Source organism: Calypte anna, chromosome 24, assembly GCF_003957555.1.
Source record: "Calypte anna isolate BGI_N300 chromosome 24, bCalAnn1_v1.p, whole genome shotgun sequence".
NCBI classification, from domain to species: Eukaryota; Metazoa; Chordata; class Aves; order Apodiformes; family Trochilidae; genus Calypte; species Calypte anna.
The window spans coordinates 5,011,292-5,035,163 of record NC_044269.1 but is presented as its reverse complement, the minus strand read 5'-3'; the positions used below and the strand labels follow the sequence as shown (position 1 = coordinate 5,035,163).

The 23,872-nt window shown below is 48.7% G+C and overlaps 2 protein-coding genes across 4 annotated transcripts in view; both read right to left on the bottom strand.

Moving 5' to 3' along the window:
* Window positions 1-1,005: 1,005 nt before the first annotated feature.
* Window positions 1,006-9,837, bottom strand: DLAT (dihydrolipoamide S-acetyltransferase). The gene is made up of 14 exons (XM_030464937.1): window positions 9,486-9,837; window positions 8,985-9,086; window positions 8,332-8,456; window positions 8,056-8,212; window positions 6,226-6,352; window positions 5,698-5,882; window positions 5,035-5,200; window positions 4,773-4,840; window positions 3,963-4,046; window positions 3,768-3,875; window positions 3,114-3,229; window positions 2,655-2,817; window positions 2,368-2,504; window positions 1,006-1,243 (listed from the first exon to the last, which is right to left on the bottom strand). The coding sequence occupies exons 1-14, from the start codon at window positions 9,717-9,719 to the stop codon at window positions 1,114-1,116; spliced, it is 1,902 nt and encodes a 633-aa protein (XP_030320797.1). The 5' UTR covers window positions 9,720-9,837; the 3' UTR covers window positions 1,006-1,113.
* Window positions 9,838-10,601: 764 nt separating this feature from the next.
* DIXDC1 (DIX domain containing 1) overlaps window positions 10,602-23,872 on the bottom strand; it is a 28,770-nt gene continuing 15,499 nt past the window's right edge. For 2 of the 3 annotated variants that reach the window (XM_008492416.2, XM_008492417.2), the window contains 15 exons: window positions 22,626-22,738; window positions 21,736-21,884; window positions 19,930-20,019; window positions 19,775-19,828; window positions 18,889-18,939; window positions 18,015-18,119; window positions 17,486-17,539; window positions 16,812-16,904; window positions 16,662-16,733; window positions 16,445-16,531; window positions 16,131-16,292; window positions 15,934-16,000; window positions 14,864-14,972; window positions 14,279-14,387; window positions 10,602-13,431 (listed from right to left, as the gene is read on the bottom strand). In XM_008492416.2, coding sequence (XP_008490638.1) covers window positions 13,351-13,431; window positions 14,279-14,387; window positions 14,864-14,972; window positions 15,934-16,000; window positions 16,131-16,292; window positions 16,445-16,531; window positions 16,662-16,733; window positions 16,812-16,904; window positions 17,486-17,539; window positions 18,015-18,119; window positions 18,889-18,939; window positions 19,775-19,828; window positions 19,930-20,019; window positions 21,736-21,884; window positions 22,626-22,738 — 1,396 coding nt within the window. In that variant the 3' untranslated portion in view covers window positions 10,602-13,350. Of the gene's footprint in view, window positions 13,432-14,278; window positions 14,388-14,863; window positions 14,973-15,933; window positions 16,001-16,130; window positions 16,293-16,444; window positions 16,532-16,661; window positions 16,905-17,485; window positions 17,540-18,014; window positions 18,120-18,888; window positions 18,940-19,774; window positions 19,829-19,929; window positions 20,020-21,735; window positions 21,885-22,625; window positions 22,739-23,872 lie in introns of all 3 variants that reach the window. The other variant, XM_030464898.1, reaches the window with a different exon arrangement.

Below are 23,872 nucleotides of genomic sequence, written 5' to 3'. Positions count from 1 at the left end.
AGTGGAATTCAAGAATGTTCAGCACTGCACCCCTTGAGGATACAATGTCTGGGGCAACTGGACAGAAGTCCAACAAACCACTGAAGCATTTTACATACAATATATACATGGATAGCACATTCTGCAGCTTACTGAGGCTGGGACATTATAGACAGCTCAGGGAAGAACCACAGTACCAGTGACTAACTCAGAGCCTCCTATGTTAGAATGCCTGAAAAAAAAAGAAATAAATTTCCAAACATTTGAGTCATCACATGATTAACATCCACTGATCAGATCACTAATGTGTGTGATTTGCCTGTACTGGGTTCCAACATACAGATTCTCTGGGAAATTCTGCAAAACAGTTACTTCCATGGCATCCTAGACTGAGATTAACTTAGCAAGAGGAACAGGAACTAAACTTTTCCTACAAAAAGCACATGTAAGTGGAAGTCCACCAGAAAACAGCACATTCCCTGTGGTACCTGAGAGCTGTGACCCCACAGGTATTATCAGTGCACTTTCAACTTACTTTAAAGTGCTCAAAAGGGACCACAGAGCTGAGAAAGGTCCAGACCAGCACCAAATTCCAAGAGCTTTGGAATGCTGACACTTGGCCTTTGAGATTCCCAGGTACTTCAGTCCCTTAGTGCATCCCTGACACTCACCCACCCCAGCAGGAGAACAAGGGAATTTACCACCTCCTAACTTGTACATTTCAGTTCCCATCTCATCTGAACTCCTGTGAAGAGATGTTTGTAATTTGAATTTCTGAGAACACTGAGGTCATTCAATGGCTTGGTGTGTGCACCCCCCTGTTCACCCTAGTTTAGAAGCAGATGGCAGTACACATACTGCCTGGATTGTGTTGAAATCTGGGATGCTTAACTCTGTTTTGGAAGAGTTTGCAAGTTAACTAACTGTATAAAAATACAGTGTAGCTGTCATATTGCTCTGAAAAGCACTTTTGCAAACTTTTTCTGTACAGACTGGTAATAACATTACCAGATAATATAATACATATTTAAAATAAAAAAAGGAACTCTTTTAATAAGTCTGAACACTCAAGTCTAAATAGCTTGTTTAAAACAAAACAGTGTGACCCAGGAAAATTTTACTTGCAGGGTTCAATTACAGCAGCATGGTTACAGGCTTTTCAAGAAAACTCTTGAATTCAGCAAGCCACTGTGCTCCAACTGCTCCATCTACAACACGATGATCACAGCTAAGTGTAACAGACATCACACTGGCCACATCAAATCTGAAAGAAGAAAAAATGGTTAAAATGGTTAAAACTCTGCAAGTCAGTGCCACTAAGAAAGCAGAAAAGTTTTCATAGAATCATAGAATCATAGAACTGGCTGGGTTGGAAGGGACCTCAGAGATCATCAGTCCAACCCTTGATCCACTCCCCCCGTGGTTCCCAGCCCATGGCACTCAGTGCCACATCCAGGCTCTTTGGAAAGATCTCCAGACACGGAGAATCCACTACTTCCCTGGGCAGCCCATTCCAATGCCTGATCACCCTCTCCAGAAAGAAATTCTTTCTCATCTCCAACCTAAACCTCCCCTGGCACAACTTGAGACCCTTTGTGCCCTCTTGTCTTGATGAGAGTTGACTGGGAAAAGAGCCCAACCCCCCCCTGGCTCCAACCTCCTTTCAGGGAGTTGCAGAGAGTGATGAGGTCTCCCCTGAGCCTCCTCTTCTCCAGCCTCAACACCCCCAGCTCCCTCAGCCCTTCCTCACAGCAATTCTGCTGGATCCCTTCACAGCCTCCTTGCTCTTCTCTGGACCTGCTCCAGCACCTCAATCTCCTTCCTGAGGGGCTGAGGGGCCCAGAACTGGACACAGGACTCAAGCTGTGGCCTCACCAGAGCTGAGTACAGGGGCAGAATCCCTTCCCTGGACCTGCTGGCCACGCTGTTCCTGAGCCAGCCCAGGATGCCATTGGCCTTCTTGGCCACCTGGGCACACTGCTGGCTCCTCTTCAGCTTCCTGGCAATCCAGACTCCCAGGTCCCTTTCTGCCACTCTGTGCCCAGCCTGGAGCTCCCCATGGGGTTGTTGTGGCCAAAGTGCAGGACCCGGCACTTGGCTGTGTTGAACCTCATCCCATTGGGATCACCCCAACTCTCCAGTCTGTCCAGTCTGTTCATCAGAGAATCAGCAACACCAGTTGGTGCTTGGTAACAGTTGCTGTTTCTCTTCAATGCCTGTGTGACTCACTTATACAAGATCTCACTGTATTTCTTCACAAAGTACTGAAAGCAGTTCATCAACAATTTTGTGTATTTTTAAAAGCTCTGTGCTAATGGGACTGTCAGAAAACCAGCCATTATTTCAAAGTCTTAACTCAGAAGCTGAGTACATCAGATGAACACTTACCCTTTCTCATTATCAGCTGGCACTAGCCTTTTCTCTGAGGAACCAACTGCAAGGATGCAGGCTTGAGGTGGGTTGATTATGGCAGAGAAATTCTTAATCCCATACATTCCTAAATTGGAAATTGTGAAAGTGCCACCCTAGGAGAGAAAGAGATTCACAGTCAGACTCACAGGAGCTGCTTCCTGGGGAATATCAATGAACACAGCTAAAACATCACAAAATGGGCTTTGCTCATTCTGAACAGAAGTCAGCAGCAGCAATGTTTAGCAGCAATCCCAGTGTCTCACCTGGAACTCATGAGGCTGGAGTTTACCTTCTCGAGCTTTAGTTGCCAAAGAAACCACATCCTTACTGATGGAAGCCAGGCCCTTTATGTGTGCATTAAACACAATAGGGGTTATCAGGCCTGCAGGAGTACTGACTGCAACACTGACATCCACCACGTGATTTCTGCAAGACACAAAGGAGATGCAGTCACTCCAGCAAGATAAAAAGAATAACAAGTCAGAACTCTTCAGACAACTCTAAATTAAAAGTAGTTTTGCAACAACTGTTTCACCTCACACGCCAAGCACACTTGTACACTCAGACACAAGGTTCTTACCACCTCAACAAACATCTCTCAGCCTTTGGATTATACCTGTTCTCCCCCCTTCCTCAAAATCCCAGCAGAAGGGCTGATGTTTTGCCATGAACTCTTTACTGAACACAGAAAGTCATTGGATTCGACCATACTATAAACTTACTGCCTAATTACTGTGTCCATCCATGAGGAATTTGCTTCAGGCACCTTCAAGCATGCCAGAGCAGCAGCTTTAATTATGAAGTCGTTCACAGAAAGCTTAATGTTATCTGAGACCTCCTGAAAATAAAGAGATTTGATGCATCAGTTTGTCCCTTCCACATTGACTCAATAACCTTGGTGGTCACTGCCCTGCAGCCTCGTTTAAAGAAAGAGTTAAAACACAATCACACTACTTGGAAACATAAATATTTGAAGAGCCAAATAATTTAGGAGGTGAATACATCTCCTTCATAATTTAAGAAGCTACAATCTTTCAAATGTCTGTTTTTCCCTAAACTTATCTTAGAATTATGATTTTATTTACATTTTCTACCCTTTCTCCTCTCAATACCCTTTTTACCCTGCTTTCCAGCTGGCAGAATTGAACACCAAGCTGAATACAAAGCAGCTCTCTCAGGGAAGTCAGAAATCAGTGCACAGTACCTGGGTAAAACATCTCATTCTGTCACTGATCCACACCAATTAGAACAGGCACTGGACAGACTGGTTTTTTTCCAAGCCAAAAAGACACATCACCAAAAAGCAGGGTGGGCAAAACTGTGAGAGAATGCAGCTTGCCTGGCACACACATTCTGACCATGCCTAAAGGATTTACCTGATTCAGTTCTTTCCTCAGCAGCAGCACTTCTCCCATATTTACATCAATAGAAAGGTAGTAGTGAGGTATTGTTTGTTTGGATTGCATCAGCCTTTGAGCAATGACCTGCAGGTATACAAGAGAAGTGAGGGAAATAAATCCCCTTGGAAAGTTTGTAACTGCAAATTAGCTTGGGAAGGAGTAAGGTCTTACCCTCCGAATGTTGCTGATGGGGACATCTGTGAAGGTCCCCACTGGGGCTGCAGCAGCTGCAGGAACTGCCTCTGGAGCTGCAGCCTGCAATCAGGGAGAGACAGCACAATTCACAGCACTACCCAAGTATCAGCTGTGTAGTGATTCAGTGTGTGGCACAAGTGGATGCCTCTTGCTGAAGAGTAGCAGATATTCCTACTCCAGCCTCACCTTTCCACTACCCACGAGGCTCTTTGTGACCCCTATAATTGGTCAGTAAATATTTAAGTACTTGAGTGATTATAAATTCAGCTCTGTTCTACACTGCTGCAAAGCTCCTAGAATACAAGTCCTGCTTGGCTGGCTCACAGACAGCCAGCTATGCACTGTCAAACTGCAGGCATGTGCCCTCCAGCAGTGCACAAGGCAACACTCCCACCATCTCCCATAAAAATGGTACAAGAACAGAGCTGTGGCAACAATGAGAGCAGGCTGCTGGATCACAAGTTTACAGCTCATTAGTTGCCTCTTTTCAGCACTGCTGGCAGAGCTGGGACTGGGCTTCCCTCGGTCCCTAATGATGTAGCAACCAAATGATGGGCTGGGAGCACACAACTTATTTTCTCAGTGAAAATACCAAAGGGACAAATAATGGTTGAAAATGTTGTCTCCATTCTGACAAGTTAACTTGCACAACTGAACAGTCACCAGAGCCCACAGATTGTCATAACTAACCCAGAAGTAACACTTCAGTATAATAATTGCATTTCTAAAGAGCATTTCCAACCCTATAATAAAATATCCATACTTAGAGATCTCAAGTCTACTCACTGGAGCAAACTTTGGTGGCACAAATGACTCCACATCTTTCTTTGTGATTCTACCATCCGGCCCAGTTCCTAAAAGGTTCAAAGGAAAACATAAGAGGATTTCAATTGTTTGCAACAAGGCTTTAATTATTTGCAGTTCCTTCTAAAGGTTTCCAGTTTTATCCAACAGAGAAAAATCACTTAACACAATCTCTGCATAGCCAGGATATCCCTGAGGGACAGACACTTGCTGGTGAGAGCAAGGAATGGGAAGAACAACCTACCTTTCACTTGGGCAAGGTCAATTCCTCTCTCTGCTGCCATTTTCTTTGCCAGGGGACTAACCAGGATCCTGCCTTTCGGGGGAGGTGGTCCAGCTGTGGGGGCTGCTGGAGTGGGAGGAGCAGCAGGCTGGGGAGGAGGAGCAGCAGCAGGAGTTGGTGGCACCACCTTAACAGAGGAATCAAAGCCATTAGGTCCAGGATCATTCAGTAAATGCCTTGAAGGTAAGAGAACAGGACCATCTAATTACCAGTCGAGAGAATATAAAAAACAATCACTAATCTGAAAGAATTTTGAGGTTCACATTAGTTTCCCAGTGCCAGAAATTAAATCAGAAGCTTCGTAGGACAAAGGCAAACTAAGCTGCTGAACTAAACACCAAAAAATGCAGACATAACTAACTTATACTCCTAATTGTTACAGATTGTCCTGGAAGAAGCAACAGGCTGGAGAAGAGATCATAATGAATGACTCCTGCTTTTGGAGGGCAAACTAGTGACCCTTTTTGGGTGACCTATCCCCAGCACGTGTTGGCCTTGCATTCACAGAATAATAAAAAGTCTTGTTGGAGCCAGAGCTTCACACCTTCAAACCAGCTGAAGAGTTTAGATCAGACCTCTTACTGGTCTCCATAACTTCCCTCACATGCTAAGAATGGTCCTTACTGGTGGGGTGGGAGGAGGAGCTTGTGCCTTCATGTCAGCTACAGCAGTGGCTTGGTAGTCAGCAAAGGCTGGAATATCAGACTCCTTCTCCACAATGATGCAGAGAGCTGTTCCTAATGGCACATCCCTTGTTCCTTCAGGCACCAAGATTTTTGCTAAGTAGCCTTCCTCCTGCACTTCAAAGCCTGCAAGGGAGAAAAAAAACAAACCAAGACTGGTTTGGAGCTGAAGAGTTTGTAAAGAGTTTGTAAAGCCCTATCCTGTCTTTAGGAAGTAAAATGAATCCTTTTCATTGCAACTAGAAGAGAAACATCTCCATGCATTGTATGTTAATGAGGACTGATGAAGGAACAGAAGTCTTTTCAGGAGCTCCAACATTTAGCTCTCCAATGGAATGAGAAATTAACAAAACTTGGTTTAGTTGCCCCTCAGCTTCACATCCTGAGGAGAAAAGCTGTCACAGAAGATACTCTGGATCCTCCCCTTTGAAGGCCACTTCATCCATTCTTGGCTTTGGAGTTGACTCACCTATTGTGGCTTTATCTGTTTCAATTTCTGCCAGTAAGTCTCCCTCATTCAGTTTCTCCCCAACCTTCTTCTCCCACCTCTGCACCGTCCCCATTGTCATGGTAGGTGACAAGGCAGGGAGAGTGATCTGTGAGCCAGAAAACACAAGAGAATCAGATTCTGGTAATCCAAAAGGAACAGGAATATATTTTTAACCTCTGACCAAATGATGCCACCCTAAAGGTAGCCAGCCTTTAATGCACTTCTGGCTTCATTACAGTGAAGCACACTGCTGGGTCATATTAACAAGACCTAAGCAGGAAAGCAAGCAAAAAAGCTAGAAGTCTATGTATCACAATAATTATTACCATCATCTTATTAGAAGTGTCTTGCAGCTGCTATCTGCAAGCCTAAAAGGAAGGTTTTGTTTTATAGCTAAAAGTTTCATAGCTAAAACACAAGTCAGATTAAGAAGCCTTTAGCTGATTTTTCTGTTGCATTACTAACTTCACATAACCCCTCAGACAAATCAGTTCCCACATGCATCATCTGTGGAATGAAGTTTAGCATTTCAAATTTTCTTTTTCAAAGGAATGTCCCAGAAATACCCTGTTACAAAGCACTCCAATGCAACAAGAGCAGACGTGCCCTTCAATATCTAAGCAAGGTACAAAGATGATCCACAAATACAACTCGTTATTGGTCACCCACAAATACATCTGGTGTGTTCATCAGAGTATCACAGAAGAGTTCTGCTCTGATAGGTGGGCAGGTCCTTCAGTGCTTATTCACATTTAACACAAGGTCTTTTTCAAAGAATCAGCATGGTTGGAAAGGACCTTCACGACCATCAAGTCCAACAGTCAGCCCTACACCACTATAACCACCAAATCATCTCCCAAAGCACCATGTCCACCCATTTTCTGAATATCCCCAGTGACAGCAACTCCACCACTTCCCTGGGCAACCTGTTCTAATGCTTCACCACTCTTTCAGTGAAGAAATTTTTCCTAATATCCAATCTGAACCTCCCCTGGTACAACCTGAACCCAGGGGAGATGAGACCAACACCCTCTTCACTACAGCCTCCTTTCAGGTACTTGTAGAGTGATCAGATCTCCCCTCAGCCCCCCCTTTTTTCCAGGCTGAACATCCCTAGGAGTTCCTAAGCAGCCCAGCTCTTTTCCAGCACCTCCATGCCCTTCCTATATCATGGCTCCAAAACCTGCACACACAATCCTCAAGGTGCAGCCTCACCAGTGCCAAGATCACCTTGGATCAGATCACCTCCCTGGTCCTGCTGCTCTCATTGTTCCTGACACAGCCCAAGATGCCACTGTCCCTTTTGGCCACCTGGGCACGCCGCTGGCTCATGTTCAGTCAACACCCCCAGGTCCCTCTCTGCTGGGCAGCTCTCCAGCCACTCCTCCCCAGGTCTGCAGTGGTTGTGGGGGTTGCTGTGGCCAAAGTGCAGAACCTGACATTTGGCCTTGTTGACACTCATACAATTGGACTTGGCCCACTGGCTTCTGCACAAGGGAACCAGCACTGTCAAAAAGCTGCACAGGTAGCACGGATCTTCTGAACTCCGTAACACTCCTGCAGAGACACATCTCTCTTCTGCTAGGAGTTGGGATGCTAGAGTAATTTTCTGGAAAAAAAAGGCTTCTGGGATCTCTGCAAACACCTGCACCAAGCATGCAACAACTATACTGGCAGCCAATCCTACAATTATAGCTAATAACCTCCCGGTCCAGACAGCAATTATGGCAAAATACCCTGGAGCTAGTAATGCTGAAGACAGAAAAAGAGTGCAACAAGGCATAAAAACCATCAGCAGTGCTCTCTGACCTGCATATGAGGAGGGTAAGAGCTGCCAGGAGCCTGAGGAGAAGGCTGAGCTGGTGGTGAGGGAGCTGCAGCTGGAGGGGGAGGCACTGAGGCTGCAGGGGGGGCAGATGCTGCAGCATCCAGAGTATAATTTTTAAAGGCTTCAACATCTTCAGGCCTGGAAGAAAGAGAAGCACAAAACCACTCAGATGACTGCCTCTAAGCCCTTCATCACAGGAGACACCCAGGAAAGCCCCAAGAGAGAAAATTCAACTCAGTGGTCAGCAGAATACATACCTTTCTACTGTGATACATATTATGGCCCCAATAGGAACATCTCTTGTTCCTTCTGGCACCAGGATCTTGGCCAAGTAGCATTCCTCCAAGCTCTCAAAGCCAACTGTTGCCTTGTCTGTCTCCACCTTTGAGAGAGGAGGATATCATTATGGCAAATCCCCTGGAAAAGCCAAATGACCTCAGAGCGTTTCATTCTGGAAGTGTAAGGTCACAGCACACACAGTTCCCCAAAAAACCTCCCAGTGGCAGCCAGCTCTAGAAAACTGTGTTCTCAAACAGCTTAAGCACTGCTTCTGCTCAGGAAAAGCATCAACCAGCTCCTGAAAGGCTGCTGAAACCAGCTTGGGAAGGCTGCTAGCCACTTGTTCCCTACAGCATCTGTTAGGATTTGTCATCTCCAACTTGAGATCCGTGTTAAAGCGAGGGAAAGCAGAGAGACAGAACCCAGGAGAAGTCCAGATCTGTGTTAAAGTGGGGTAAAGCAGAGAGACAGAACCCAGGAGAACTCCAGATCTGTGTTAAAGAGGGGGTAAAGCAGAGACAGAACCCAGAAGAACTCCAGATCTGTGTCAAAGTGGGGTGAAGCAGTGAGACAGCCCCAGGCCATGCAGTCAGCAGCAGCAGCAGCAGCACAGTCTGTGCCCCCAGGATACCTCTGCTATCAGCTCCCCTTCGCCGATCTTGTCACCCTCCTTCTTCTCCCAGCGTGCAATGGTTCCCATTTGCATCGTGGGTGACAGAGCTGGCAGGGCCACCTGTGAGGGACAAGGCAGTGTGACAACCCAGACAGCACCCACCCCACCAGAGGGTCCCCAGCTGGGGATGGGGCAGGGGGAAAGCCCCTTTGCCACCTGCAGACCCCAAAGGACCCGATCCCGGGGGTGCTGGGACGGCACTGACCGCACGGAGGGACCGGAGGGACCACGGGGGGTGCGTGGAACAGTGAAGGAGCCGCTGCCCCACGACGGTACCGCGGGGTGGGGGGGGAAACGAGGGGATGAGAACCGCGGGGAAGGGGAGAGATCCCCGCGGGGGAACAAAGGGGCGAGACCCGAAGATAACGAAGGAAAGGGGTGTGCGGGGGGGGCACCGCAGCCCAATCCATCCTCGGGGGGACGAGCATCAGAGGGGATGGGGGGGGACACGCTTCTCACCTTCTGGTGTGCGGGGAGGCTGCAGCGGCGGCACGGGACGATCCGGGGCCAGGCCGGGGGTACCAGGAGCCCCCCGGGCCGGTGTGCGGGGCCGCGGCCCTGCGGCACAGCTCCGAACCCCCCCGGCGCTCCCCGCACGGCTCCGGCGCCGCTGCTGAGCGTTCGGCAGCTCCGCACCGGTCCGGAAACCCCCGCAGCGTTCCGGGCTACGCATCGAACCAACACCCGCCACATGTCGGAAACAGAACCGGAGCCGGAGCCGCGGCCCAACCGCCGCCGCTCGGTGACCTCCTCAGTCCGGGCACGGCGCCGCACGGCGCCCCGCGACACTGCTGCGGCTGCCGTAAAGCGCGGGGGGCGGGATCGGGATCGGCGGCGGGGAGGGAGGCGGTGCGGGGAGGGAAAGGAGAGGGTGCGGGGGGGAGGCGGTGCGGGGAGAGGAGACGGCGCAGGGAGGGAGAGGAGAGGGTGCGGGGGGGAGGCGGTGCGGGGAGAGGAGATGGTGCGGGGAGAGAGGCGGTGCGGGGAGAGAGGCGGTGCGGGCAGTGGCGGTACAGGAGAGAGAGGAGAGGGTGCGGGGGGGAGGCGGTGCGGGGAGAGGAGACAGTGCGGGGAGAGAGGCGGTGCGGGGAGGGAGGCGGTTCGGGGAGGGAGGCGGTGCGGAGAGGAGACGGCGCGGGGAGGGAGGCGGTGCGGGGAGAGAGGCGGTGTGGGCAGTGGCGGTACAGGAGAGAGAGGAGAGGGTGCGGGGGGGAGGCGGTGCGGTGCGGGAGGGAGAGGAGACAGTGCGGGGAGAGGGGAGGTGCGGGAAGTCGGCAGTGCGGGGAGGGAAGCGGTGCGGAGAGAGGAGGTGCGGGAAAGCGGCGGTGCGGGGGCACAGCTGAGCAGGAGAAGCTCTCCAGGGGCTGTCCAGGGATTGTCCCAGAGGGTCCCGGTCCCGCTGTGCCCTCCCCAAAGACCTTTGGGGTGTCCCGGGCTCGGCACACCAGGGCTGCTGAGGGACAGGGGGATGGGGAGGGGGCTGGATTGATTTTAGGAAGAGCCCCTGTGTGGGAATACGAGGAGGGGGATGAGGGCAAGGAGGGGGTGAAGGGCACAAGCACTGAACAGACTCGGTTTGCAAACCCCGTTTTATTATGGAAGCTGCTTGGTCTGCTAAGGCTGAGCTGGCCAGGCATGGGGCTGGCTTGGGTGTACACATAAAGCTTCATTTCCCTCCAGAACAGGATTGAGGGTACCTGACCAAAGGGATAAATGCAAACATTGGTTTCTATGAAAACAGAAATTTACACAGAGCACGTGTGCTACGTAGGCAAGGTACAGTTACAGGGATTGGAAAGCAACTCCGAAGAAATTTGGGCAGAAATAAACATTCAGAAGAGTGAAAAATGCAAGTCCTGGGTATAATGTTAAGAGCACATCCCCTAAGAATAAACCCACAGAAGTCAGTACTGTGGCAGTGCCAAACCTTCTGATTTAACACCACCATCTTCTGCTTTTATTAAAAAGACCAGACCAATGGTTTTTTCCATCTGATACCTAATTCCCAAGCCTGATACTCTCTAGCTCCCTTCCAGATACCTTTCTGTCTACCAGGCAAAGGTAAAAAGTCTGAAGAAGGCTGCAGTGCCAATACAGAATAAAGCTGAACCCACAGCAGTCCTGCAGTTCCAGTGCCAGAAATCCCAAATCCCAGAGGGGAGCTGCAGACAGGAATCCCAAGAACAGAGCATTCCTATCCATGGCTCTGTTTCAGGACACATCTTTTTCTTACAAGTGATGTCAGCATGAAGGGAAGGTACATTTCCATGCTGGGGTTCAGTCCTTGGCTTTCTGGTGGCAGTGAACATTTTAAGTGTGACCATGGTTAGGAAACCAACCTCAGGACAAGAGGAGGCTGTGTCCTGTATCAGGAAATTATTTTCTGCATGAGAAAACAAGGCTGAACTGAGGACTTCTCTGTCAGAAGCTCTGATCTCTCTCTGCCTCCTGTCTTCAGCACTCCAAGCTGCTCAGAGGGGTATGGAACTGGTAATTACAGACCTGGAGAACTCATTTTCTCCAGAAAACTCTAGGGCAGCTCTTGCTGGAATAAAATTGATGAGTAAAACCTGAAGAAACACTTGAGGAAAATTTGCAGTTCAAATACAAAGGATTTCAGTACAACAACCCCATGCTCTCTTTACCAACCATGCAACAGAAAAAAACTATTTCCAGGGAAGAAGAAAGTATTTTTTTCTTTTCCAAAAGAAGAGTTATTCCCCACCTTGCAGCCCACTGATAAATTTGTTCAGTTCATGAACTCTCCTACTGCTGTCTGTAAGGAGAAAGTCACCAGAACAAAGTGTCCAGAATGAGAGGCATCTTGTGTTGTGCCACTGTGGTACAGAACCATGTAAGAGCCTTAAGTTACTTCCTAGACAGCAGAGCAGTGAGAAAATAGTATTGCTGCTGCCTATTAAAGCTGGCAAAAATATAAAACCCAATAGAAACGAGCTGGATTTCCATAGTAAAATAATGAGCCCAGTGTTGGGTTAGCAGGAGACAATACAAAACATTGCAGCATCCACTAGAAAATGAATAAAACACAGTATCATGCGTGCAGAAATATACAGAAAGCACTTGCACTAGTATAAAAATACCCACAGTCCTCAGACAAATGTAAACTGGTACAAAATCATTCCAAGAACAGGAACATGTTTAGAAAAGGACATGTTAATATAAAACAGTAAAACCAGGTTCTCCCTCTCCCAGCCTCATGCCCAGCACAGCTCAGCCCATGGAAGGGCCACATCGATCAGGAATGAGCCAAAACCTGAGCTGCCATTTGAACTTCTGGGTAGAACAAAAAGGAAACCCCACCCTCAGGGCTGGTAGGGGTCATTCCCAAGCAGCCATTTATTTCCTGATCCTTCAGGCACCCCAGGAGCAGGCATTCCAGGGAACTGGTGATGTGGCTGATGGAGTTGATCCTGCTGGGGGTGGTCAGTGTTGGAGAGGACATCAGCACCCAGGGATGCCTCTGCAGAGGAGGTGACAAACTGTCTTGCTGGAAAAAAGGAGAGGGCAGGGAGAGATGCTCAGCAAGGAGAGAGGTTGTAAGAACTCCAGCTGGTTCCAGCCCCCTTCCAAGTGCAATCCCTTCAGGAATAAAGAAGCACCAAGGTCCTCCCATCCCCACAGCAACCAAGCAAACCCAGAGGGGCTGGGATGTGAGCTCAGCTTTGGATAGCAAGTGGGAAAAGCAGAGATAGGAAATGGGGTTTAGAAGAAATGGGAGCTTTGCCAAGCTTGTGGTCTTTGCTTTAGACCATCTATAAAACCTCCAGGAGATTTGTTTTCCCTCCCCAGCTCAGAGTTCTATACTGTCAGTCTGGGACATCCAGAAAGTTCCCTGCTCCTGCAGCACGTGTAAGTCCAGGACCAAAGCTGGTCAAAGCTTCAGCTTCTTCTGACTTCAGAGGCAAAGCTTCACCTTTGTGCTATCAGTGCAGATTTATGTAAATACCACGTACAAGAAACCAGACTTGAAATGCCCAGATCAGTCTGCAGCACGTATTGCAGGAATGGAGAAGCAGGGGAAGGGAGCAATTCCTCATTAAGGCCTTGAAGGTTTAATTGACAGGACAGAGCAAGGGGTTTCTCTCCCTCTGACCCATCTCCAGTCTCAGAACACTGTCTGGTTTTGGCCATGGAAAGTCAGACACCAGCCATCCATGCACACCCCATGCATTCCCCTGGTTGGCAGAGAAGCCTCTTTTTTGGCAGCTTGAATGGGACTCCTTCAGCACAAATGCTTTTTGGTCATTCTTTGAGCTCAGCAGCCAGTTACAAGTTTCCATAGTGACAACACCTAGGAGCTTGATTAATTCTCCCCATGGTCTTCTTCCACCCAGGCCACAATTTTCCCCTCCCAGCCAGGAATGATGTCATCATCATGGAACACCTACAAAAAAAGCAGCCCAGTCATGTCTGGAGCCTGGGCACCACTCTTCTGTAGCAGGAACAGCATAAAAGTCAAGCATCAAATCAGAGATCACAACTCTTGACTTCACTACACAGGCCAGAGAACATGTACCTCACCTGTGATTCACAGGTCTGAGGAATCTTTTTGGGTTTTAGGTAAAAAAAAACCAAAAATCAAGCCTTTAACCTGTCAAGAGGAACATGGGCATGTTTTGGGCAGGAAAGGTAAAATGAAGACAGGCAATAATGGCTTTTCTGATCCAGAGTACAACCTTCAGCTGTTTCTGCAGAGTATCTCTCGTCACAGCTGACTGCTCAGGGTGACCCTTCGGGGGTGACCAGTTGTGAAACAGGAACTATCCCAGTAACATTTAATGGATCCAGGCCACACCAACACTAGCCTGAGCCTGAACAAGGCTGTAAAACTGTGCACAAAGGAAAGGAAACCACACTTATCCCTGGAAAACATTTTAGAAGCAGGAGACTGTGTTCTGAATAAACCATCTTTGCCTGCAGTGTCTCTCCTTGCAGCAGGTTTTATAAAGCCACGGGAGAGCTGGAAGTGTAATCCAGGTTTTTTCCCAGTGCAATGCTGTGTCTGTGCCCAAGGGGCTCTGCAACCCCCAAGCACATTCAGGTAATTGCTCTGGCTGGGTGTGCAAACATCCCAGCCCAGCACCTCACACAGGAGCTGGATCTCCAGTTGGGAAAACTGAGGCTCAGTTCAGGGTTCAAAGACTCCATCAGTTTAGAAGTGATGGGACCCTGGTCTCCAGGGTTGTGTGGTTAACACTGAATCCAAATCCCAAGCTAAATTACACACTCACCTCCTCCTTGACTGTGCCAAACTCTGGATCCAGGGCTTTGAAGTGGTACCGATGGGTCCCTTCACGGTCAATGGCAGCCTTAAAATCCTTCAGAGTCACTTCCCCTAACCTGGAAGGGAGGAGCTGGGCACTATCCCATGGTATTCCATTGCTCAGGAGTAACTCTATGGCATGCATTGCCAGGGCACAGGTCTAGCTGGGCATGTGGCATCCTGACCACAGGGATGGGATGAGTGTGCCTCTCCAGGAACACACCTCAATCCCAAGGTCCTCTTCAGAGGAAGAGTTTTCTGCTGATTTACCAAGAACCACCTCAGAAGAGTCTCCTTCCCTTTTGCACTAACTGCAGTTGCTATGACAGGAGCATCCTGCATCACAGGCCACAACCCCCTGGCTGCTTTCTCTTGGTTTTGGAACTTTAAAATAAGACAGAAATCTCTTCTGGCTCTAAACCAAATGCATCAGCTGGAGGACTGCTTTTCCCTGGACAGTGGCATGAAATCCAATGCCCAAATGAGTCCAAAGGAAACCCGTGCTAGCAGTGACCACACCACATCAGTGTCAGCAAGGCAGAGCCAGCCTCACCTCTTTGGTATGTTGACCATGAAGGGTGTGAGGGACCTGTCAGTGAAGTACAACACTTTGGTGCAGGCACTGGTGTTCATCACGGGTGTGCTGTGGGAGTGAGGCAGCTCTGCAAAAAAAAAAAGAGCACAAGCACTGGGGACCAGGCTGTCTCCAGGGCTGGAGGCAAACAGGGTGGTCTCAGCACATCTGTCATCACAGGAGGAAGCCCTGTGATGGAAAGCAGTTCCTAGGAGGGTTCCTAGGCTCATCATCCCTTTGGGGAAGGGCAAGGGAGTCCCTTGCTCACTGCAAAGCTCTGCAGGGTCATCACTGCAAAGCAGTGCTGTGTTTCAGGATGAAAGATTTGCCTAGCACTGTCCTCCAGAATTCCTGCTGCATCCACAGAGGGCATTGCTGCCACCACCTGCTCCAGACACATTCACTATTTCAGGAGAATAGTGAATTCTCCTCCTTTCTGGAGGAGAAAATGACTGAGCAGGACTCCTAGCCAGTGGAGCTCCAGGATCACTTGCCTTCACTTCCAGATGGGCAGAACAGGATGAAGTGAGTGACCAACACCAAGACAAAAGGTTCTCTACCTCCTTCCCATCTCCCCATCCTATTTGGCCAGGATGGATACTTGTGCATGGATTTATCACTGGCTCATTTCTCTCCATGCCTTGTTTCCTGCTCCCCTGCCATGCACACCATACAGAGGAAGGTCCACACAGTTTTGTGTCCACTAGATGGTGCAAACCAGCAGGAAAGCTGAGATCCCACTTCCCAGGCATCCCAGAGGGAACTGTTTGTCACATTATCTACTGCAGTGCTACCAGAGTGCTCCAGACAGATCCCCACCGTGATGGAACTTCACAACCAACCATCCACAGCTTGTCCCTGCCTCATTCCCTTGGCAGGGAGGTTTAATCTGTACAGCAAGCAACTCCAGGGAGGAAATTCAGTTGCAGTAAAGGGAGGCAGAAGCCAGAGGTGGCCAATCCCCAAGGGATGCTCTGCCCTGGACTCTGGTCTGGGAACCTGAGCACTGAATTTTGGCAGTGGGAGAGCAGGAGCTGAAAGTCACTTACTGGATTTGGGAGGCCAGGAGTCTCTGCACTCATTTATTACTCTGCTTGCTGGTGACTTCCCTCGGATCTAGGGTGCAAAGCCAAAAGGGTGAGAACAAAGTGTCACCTCCCAGGTGGAGCTCCCATCGCTGCTCTGCTCTGGGGTGTGTGCAAGGGGGGGAAGTGAAGGGCCAAATGCCCTCAGGAAGCTTTTTTACCCTTCTCTCTTGCCTCTTCTGTGTTTCCACGTGGTACAGCCGTTCCATCAGGCTGGAGATGCCCTGCTCCAGGCTGTCAATGGTGTGGTGCTGGGGATCGTGGCCACTGAAACTGTTCCTGAGGCTGCGAAGGGCATCACGGACCAGCTGCAAATCATTGGGCTGCCCAAGAGACACAAATCAGACTCCCCCCAGGGCTGCTTGCTTACCAGCTGATGCCACGGGCCTTAGAATGGGGAACTCTATCAAGAATCCAAAATATCTGGAGCTCTCACCAACTCTCTGGGGAAATATTCCTCATTAAGTGCACTCACCCCTCGGTGGGCTGTGGGAGCAGCTCCTTTTCCTGCTGTCTGGAGAAACCCATTGCTCTGAGCACTATGGCCACTGTAAACCATCACCTGTCCAGGAGAAGATACATGAGATGTAAGAGTAAGGACCTCCCCAGGGATCCCAATCTGCAAGTAACTAAAGAGTGCTGGACAGAAACATCCTCTGGCAGTCTGAGGAGTTGACCAAAGCCTCCCGTACCTCTTCAGCCTCTCTCTTCATGCAGTGAGCTAGCAGGGCCTCCTTGTGCTCCAGCTCCCGCTCCAAATCCACCTGGGAGGGAATCAGAAGAGTCAGCATAACCCCAGCTACCCTGTGAGCATCATCTCTCAGGGCAGGGCAGCTCCCTACCTGCTGGTAACTGGCCTCAGAGAGCTGCCGAAGCATTTCATCCAGCTTGCTCTGATGCTGCTGCAAGTGCCAATCCTTCTGTCCCAGCTCTTTCTGCAACACAGACACGAAGAGCATCAACAGGAGAGGGAGCAAGACTCAGAATCATCTTCCCATGGCAGGGAAGGATGTATCATCTGCCAGGATCAGGTTCCTGGACAGGCTGAGCTGCACAACGTGGATATTTGTGGCTGCATTTCAGAGCTGAAATGTGTCAAAGCTTTTTTGGAAAAGATCACTCAGATGCTTTGCTGCCTGGAGTTCCCTTGCCTAGCAAAGATCCACTGCTCAGATGAGACAACAGTCTCAAAGAAAACAGATTTCTGAGGAGGGCTCAGTGGGCAATCAGGTGACCCAACCTGACCTGACAGGCTTCTGCACAAGTGTCAGATACTCAGCAAGCCAGCACAGAAAAACCATCACAATAATAAAGCCACTATAAAAAGCTGTGGACATAGCACAGAGGACACGTGGTCTCTCCATCTCATTCCAAACAAACCATGGCTATTGCCTCCTATTCACCATGCCCAGTGCCATTCCCAGAGCTGACTCAGTGCCAGGGAGGCAGCAGCCACATTCCCAAATGAGAACCCAGAAGATGCTGCCCCCAGCAAAGTGAAGAGAGGTTCCATTACTTTGTATTCTGCCAGGAGCTGATTCCTCTCTTCAACCTTCCTCTGAAGGTCAACCTGCAGAGATAACACACAGGTGTAGGTGTATTCCTGGAGAGTCAGTGACAATCCCTTTGTCCCTGGTGCCACAGGGTGACCTGAGAGCACTTATCTGCAGAGTTAATCAGGGGAGTTAATGTCTAAGGATGCCAAACTTCTGGACATTCCCTTCCTTGCCCTTCTCTCTCCAGACAAGGCACACCTGAGCATTCTAGGGAGCAGAACAGGAATGCAGCTGTCCTGAAAGCCCCATGGGGCAGCCCCTCTCTATTTCAGCTGAAGGTCTTGAGGAGAAGAAGTGGGAGTGAAAACCAGGAGATTCCAGCAAGTCTCAGAGCTGGCTGGCAGCCTGCCTGAGTTTTCCCTGTCCAGAGACCTCTGACAGATCAATTCACTACCCCACAACCCCCATAACTATGCTGCAACCACCAATGCCACCCTTCAGGGCCACCAACATCCTTCTGAAATGACCCTGAGCAGCTCAGTGACTCACGTTCTGATTGTGCAATTCCTCCTTGTCCATGTTTGCTCTCAACAGTTCCTGCTTCAGCTGAAGAACTGAAGCATCCTGCTGCATCAGCCTTTGCTGCAAAGCATCCTAGGAAAAGATGTTATCTGTAGGAAGGTGCAGGACAGAAGCAGAGACCCTTCCCAGGGCAGGGGGTGACCCAGAGCAGTGTTGTGCACAGGGCTGAAGTTGTTGTTAAGGACCCAAAAGAGCAGGGGGTATAAAGACATCTGTCCCTGGGCTCTCAGCCCTTCCCTGTTTCTCTTACCCAAAAGTGATTTCCCTGCCAAAATTCAAGCCTTCTGGGGCAGATTTCTGTGCTTCTGACTGAGCTCCCAGCTCTCAAATGCCCAACAGGCAGCTCTAAAAATACCTCTGCTCGGGAATAGATTTATGAGTGCTCAGAACTCCGGAGGGAGAAACTGAGCAACGAGGAGCCAAAGAAGTGAAAAAATGTGCAGCTGAAAAGGACCAGGATACCCCCATGCTTTTTTTATCTCTGCTGACAAGAATGAGTTCACTGGGCCAGTCCTACTGTGCATGCCCCAAGGCAGAGGGAGTTCAGAATAAAAGAGTCAGGAGAACCAAGCAAGCATCCTCCATATCCCATTTTGTTTAGGGGAAACAGACAAAGGAGGGCACACTTACCCCCAGTCCTACAGACAGAAACAGAACCCAGCAGACCTAACTCCTTGTGCCTGTCTTCACTGCAATCCCCCTCTGGATCCAGCACCAAAGCCCAGACGGGACCCCACACCCATGTCCCCCATCACAGCTCCCTCCTTCCCCAGCCCTCAGGGCTCTGTGGCTGCTGCTGGCCCCACTGCTTCTGTTTGATGAAACATCTCTTTTTGCTCACCTTTATTCCTTGGAGGTTTCGAGCTTCTTGTTTGTATTTCAACAGCTCCTTCTGGAAATGCAACACAGTCACTCAGTGCCATCCTTTCACCCCTTCAGAGCCCAAGTCTGGGTTCTCTGCCTCCAGACATTTGCTTCAGAAGAAAGCAAGTCCCACGTTTTCCCACAGATCAATGAGCACCTCAGGCCCTGAGCCATTTTAATGAGTTACAAACATGACAAAACTGTTGAGCAGCTTCTTGAGCTCATTATTAAAGCCCTAAGAGGAAAAGATTGCCTATTGCCTATCCTTTAGGGCCATATCAAATACTTCTCTCTCAGCATCAGTCCTGGGTCCAGAGCCAGCAGCAGAAAGCTGAACTAAGGCAGGCTTGACAGGGCAGGTTGTTCTTAGCTGCTTTTATTTCCTATTTATATTCAGACATGGCTAGAAACTTAGCAGCTCTTGTGGATAAAGTGTTGAGAAGCTGAACCTTAATCTCAGCAGCTTCAAGAGTATGCAGGAAAATATATTCCTTCCTTTTGTTAACTAAGTTTTGTTTCTAACTTTTGTTAACTGCCAACATGGATACAATAAACACTTCTCAGCCAAGTGGTGTGAGTGTTGTCCAGGTCAATGCATTATGATTACAGGGAATTACAGATATCATTACATATATGTCCACTCCTGGAGGGATGGAGACCCCACACAGCAGAATATGGGAACAGAGATGGAGCCCTAACACAACATTCCACCCATCTCATCCCTTGGGTGTTGTCCCTGTCCCCACCTTGTCAACCCTCCAACAAAAAAATAAACCAAAAACCAAAATAACCAAGGAGGAGGGAGTCTGCAAAGATTTCTTGACCCAAAACCTCTCTTTCCCCTTCATCTGTCCCCCTCTAACCTTTAGGTCTTGATTTTCTTCCATAGTCTGGTCCAGACGACTTCGGATGATGACCTGAATGTAAAACCCTGCTTAGTATTGTGCAAACCACCTGCCTGGGGCAGGGCAGTGCAAAAAGCAGCTTCAGAGAAGTGCAGGTACAGCAATGTGCTCACCAGCTGCTCTTCAGGGCAGGCTCCATGCTCACTAAGTTCAAAGGACCCTTCCTGCTCATCCTCAGGCAAAGACCCACTGAGCAGCAGAGCCTGGGAAGATGAAGGAAAAAAAAAAAAAAAACTCTCAGTAGGAGTTTCAAAGGAAGAGAGCTGCAGCTCCTGGTGGAGATGTACATCAGGTCCCTGATTATTTTAAACTCACAAACTGGAGGTTCTTAGGTACTGAGCAAAAGGGGGAAAATAAATCAAATACAGTTTCTGGGCTAGCAGCATCAGCTGCCTCTTCCTAACCCCAGGAGATGAGGGGGGAGCAATCCCAATCCCAGCTGCTCCTGAAACACAGGGCCAGAGCTGAAGGAACAGGACATGCCAAGTCCCCCCAGTGCCACCTCTCCAGTGGGCACACAAAGCAATCGAATTTTTTTTTTTTTTTCTTTTTTTTTCAGGCTTTTGTTTCCTGCCCATTGTCCCCAGGGCCAGTGCCTGCCCCCTCCCCACCCTCCAGCCCGGCTGCCCATGCTTCTCACACAATCTCTGCTTTGTTTACTGCCACATAAATATTTACAATTCCGAGCCAGTATGGTTCCCAGCACAAACAGAAAGGATTATCTGGGAGAGTTCAGGGTCTTTACCATATGGATCAGGGGCTCCGCTCCCCATCCAGAGTCAAACCCACTGGGCTGAGGGTCATTTGCTCAGGGAGAGACTGGAACAGGGTAGGAAGGAAAAGGTCCCACAAGTAAATAGTTGCACAGAGAATGTGCCAAATATTAGAGTTCAGCCTTGCTCACTGAAAGACTGATGCAATCCTGTTGTGACCTCTGATCAGCTCTGTGAATCTCGATTGATTTCTTGCCATTCCTTGTCTCTCTGCATTACTTCCAATCACAAATCACAGGGATTGCTCTGTTCTCCCCAGCTGCTAACAAAACCCCACGGGCTCTGAAGTGCCCTGGAAAAGAAGGGGGAGTCCCAGCACTTGGGCAGACCCTGCTGCACCTTTACCATGGGGTAATATATCTGCTTTGCCTGGTGACAACACCCCCAGGAGTCAGCAGAGCATCACAGGACAGGGCACCAAGCCAATGAACCCAGCTAGGAGCTGGACTCCAACCAAAAGATAACACAGACATCACCACCTTCCCTCCCTAAAACACAGCAGCCTGGCTAGGAAAAGGCTGTGTCCAAATTGCACAGGTTGATGTTAAAATCCCCTCTGAAACCCATAAAATACACTGGGGCTGAGGGAGTTGAAAACATTTTTCCTCCTTCCCTGGGCTCTCTTGGTTAAGGATGCTACTCAGGGATGGGATCAGGCATTCCCTGCTCCAAGCAAGACTCTGGCTGGATCCAGCTGTTTTCTAAACTGCATTTGGGACACTGGAAAGGATGGTTTTGGCATTCTCCATTCTGGAAAATGTGACCAGCACCAAAGCACAATTGCAGAAGCCAGGAGATCCTACACATTGCAGGAAAGGATGTCAGAGTGCTCAGCAGCACCTGCAGCCAATGCACCCCAGTACACACTCTCAGAAATGGTCCCTGATTCCTGAAACACTCTTCCCTGAAGGGATTCATCCCACAGAGTGAGACACAGGGAAGAGCCCCACTGTCCCCATGTAACCAAAGTGATCCAAGAGGTAACTGACTCCTTGCACAATCAGTGCAAGAGACCTCACAGGACTGTGACTCTGTTCTGATAAGTTCCAGGGCAGTGTCTCAGCTGCAGGAAAACCTTAAAGCTACAGCTGCTGAGAAAATAAACACACGTGGGATGGAATGATGGCTGAGAAGAAAATCTGTTACCTGCAAACCTGAAATCATCTTCTTGGCTTCCTCCATTTCCTTCTCCAAATGGTCCTGTTGTTCCAAAAGCTGTTCCTCCCATGAATTCTCCAAGTATGAGCCAGGGTTCCCTGCCTGCCACTCAGGCTGGAAGTGAGGTTCTGGCTCTTCTGGAAGAAAGAGCAGCTGAGTGTGGTCATGACATGGAGGAGTCCAGAAGCAGCTTCCACCCCACCCAGGGTCAACACCACCAGCACAGCAGCTGCCAGGGACACCTTGCCTCATCTCAAGGATTTATGCTTCATTCTTTCTGCAAAGGAAACTTTCCTGCACACACATATATCAAAGATGAGCTGCATCTGATTCCTCAGTGCTGGAGACCTCATCACAGGGGACAAGGCACAGCCTTATGTGTGCTAAAAATTACCAAGGCAACATTAAACATTTCTACTTGTCAAATAACATGGCTTTGTCAAAGTGGGCAAGACATCTACTCCTGGAAAAAAACCTCTTAACAGCAAGTTTCATAGCCTTGCATGCCTTTTCTGATCCCTGCAGCATCAGCTGGCTGACAAGCTAATTATAATTCTTTATAAGTTGCTCTTGGGGTGGATGCTGATGAGAAAGAATTATTGAAAGGCTGCATTTCTGAGAAGGAAAAGAAAAAAAAAACAAACCACCTTCAGAAATTCCCAGAACTTCTTATTTCCTAAGCATTATATTGCAAGCCTCACAGACACTGCCATATTATGGCATTATTGTAGTGCTGAAAGTTTTGGGATTTAGTTTTATGTGAACTGATGCTCAGCAGCACATTCTGTACATTTACTTGAGTCACTGGGCAGCTCTTCAGAAAGTCTGATACAAATCCCAACGAAAGGCTGAGCTGTAAAGCATTCTCTGCAAGGTACCTGTCTTAGTTTCTGCTTCCTCAGGGTGGATGATCACAAGTTGGTCCTTTTCCTCTGAGGGAGCTACAGTGGATTCACTCTTTGCACTATGGATAGGACTGGGAGATGCCAGACTGCAGAGGAAAGGAGAAAAAGTTATTTCTAGTGCTGATCATCGTCATCCTCATCCAGGAGAACAGTGAATATGCAGGCAGGCTTCTTGAAACTAAGAATTATCTGCTTCCTAGAGAAGACACAGACAAGCCAAACTGGTCACATAAAGCTTCTCCCTCACTCCCCATCAGTGACACAGCTCAGTGACACGCAGCACAATGTGTCTCTTCCTTTTCCTTAGGATAATGCAAATCTGAGACTGCCAGCACAGAAATCAAACACACTCACCCAGGGATAAGAATTCACTCTACTGAAACATTTTACTCTGAGCCTTATGTTCATTCTGCAAGCTGAACAAAAAGCAACCCTGGCTTGCTCCAGCTCTTCCTCCAGCTTTCAGAAGCACTTCACTAGCCTGAAATTCCAAGGATAAAATATTTTTAGGTCAGATACCACTGACTCATGTTCTTACTCACATATTTTCACTGGAGCCATCTCAGCTGACTGGGAGGTTCAAGCAATCTTTTTTTTTTTTTTTTTTTTTTTTTTTTTTTTTTTTTTTCAGAAATTCTTCCTAAATGCATAACCCAGAAAAGATCAAAAGGTGGCTGAAGCTCACTGATGCATTCTGTGTACCTCTCAAGTCACAGGAACTGATCCTTGCAAGCGTGAGCAGGAGTTAATTTTTCATTCTCCCCAGCACAGAAACAAAGGGCAGAGAACAAAAAGGAAAGAGTGTGGAAATAATAGAATAGGTTTAGAAAAATAGGAGGCTTCAGCAGCTCCCCTTCCACATCTTCCCAGGGCTGCTGCTATAGATTCCACAGCTCTCTCACAGCATCAGAAAAGCCCTGCAATAGATATGGAAATGACTTCCTAGCAGCTCCTGGCTGCTCCACTCCCACAGCCACTGCTGCCCTACTTCTCATTTTGATTGCAGATGCTCCAGCAGGCTCCAGGGACTTTCCCCATGCTAAAGCAAAAAGTGAATGCACCTTACTAAGTGCAAGAATAACCATCTTTTAGTGGGAGTCTCTAACAGCTCCAGAACCTCTTCTCTCTTGTTCAGACAGGGTGTGTATGATTATTAAAGGGGTCAGGCCATGTGGCTTTCAGAATTTTCCTTCAGGAAGGCTCACTCCATTACAGCAGTC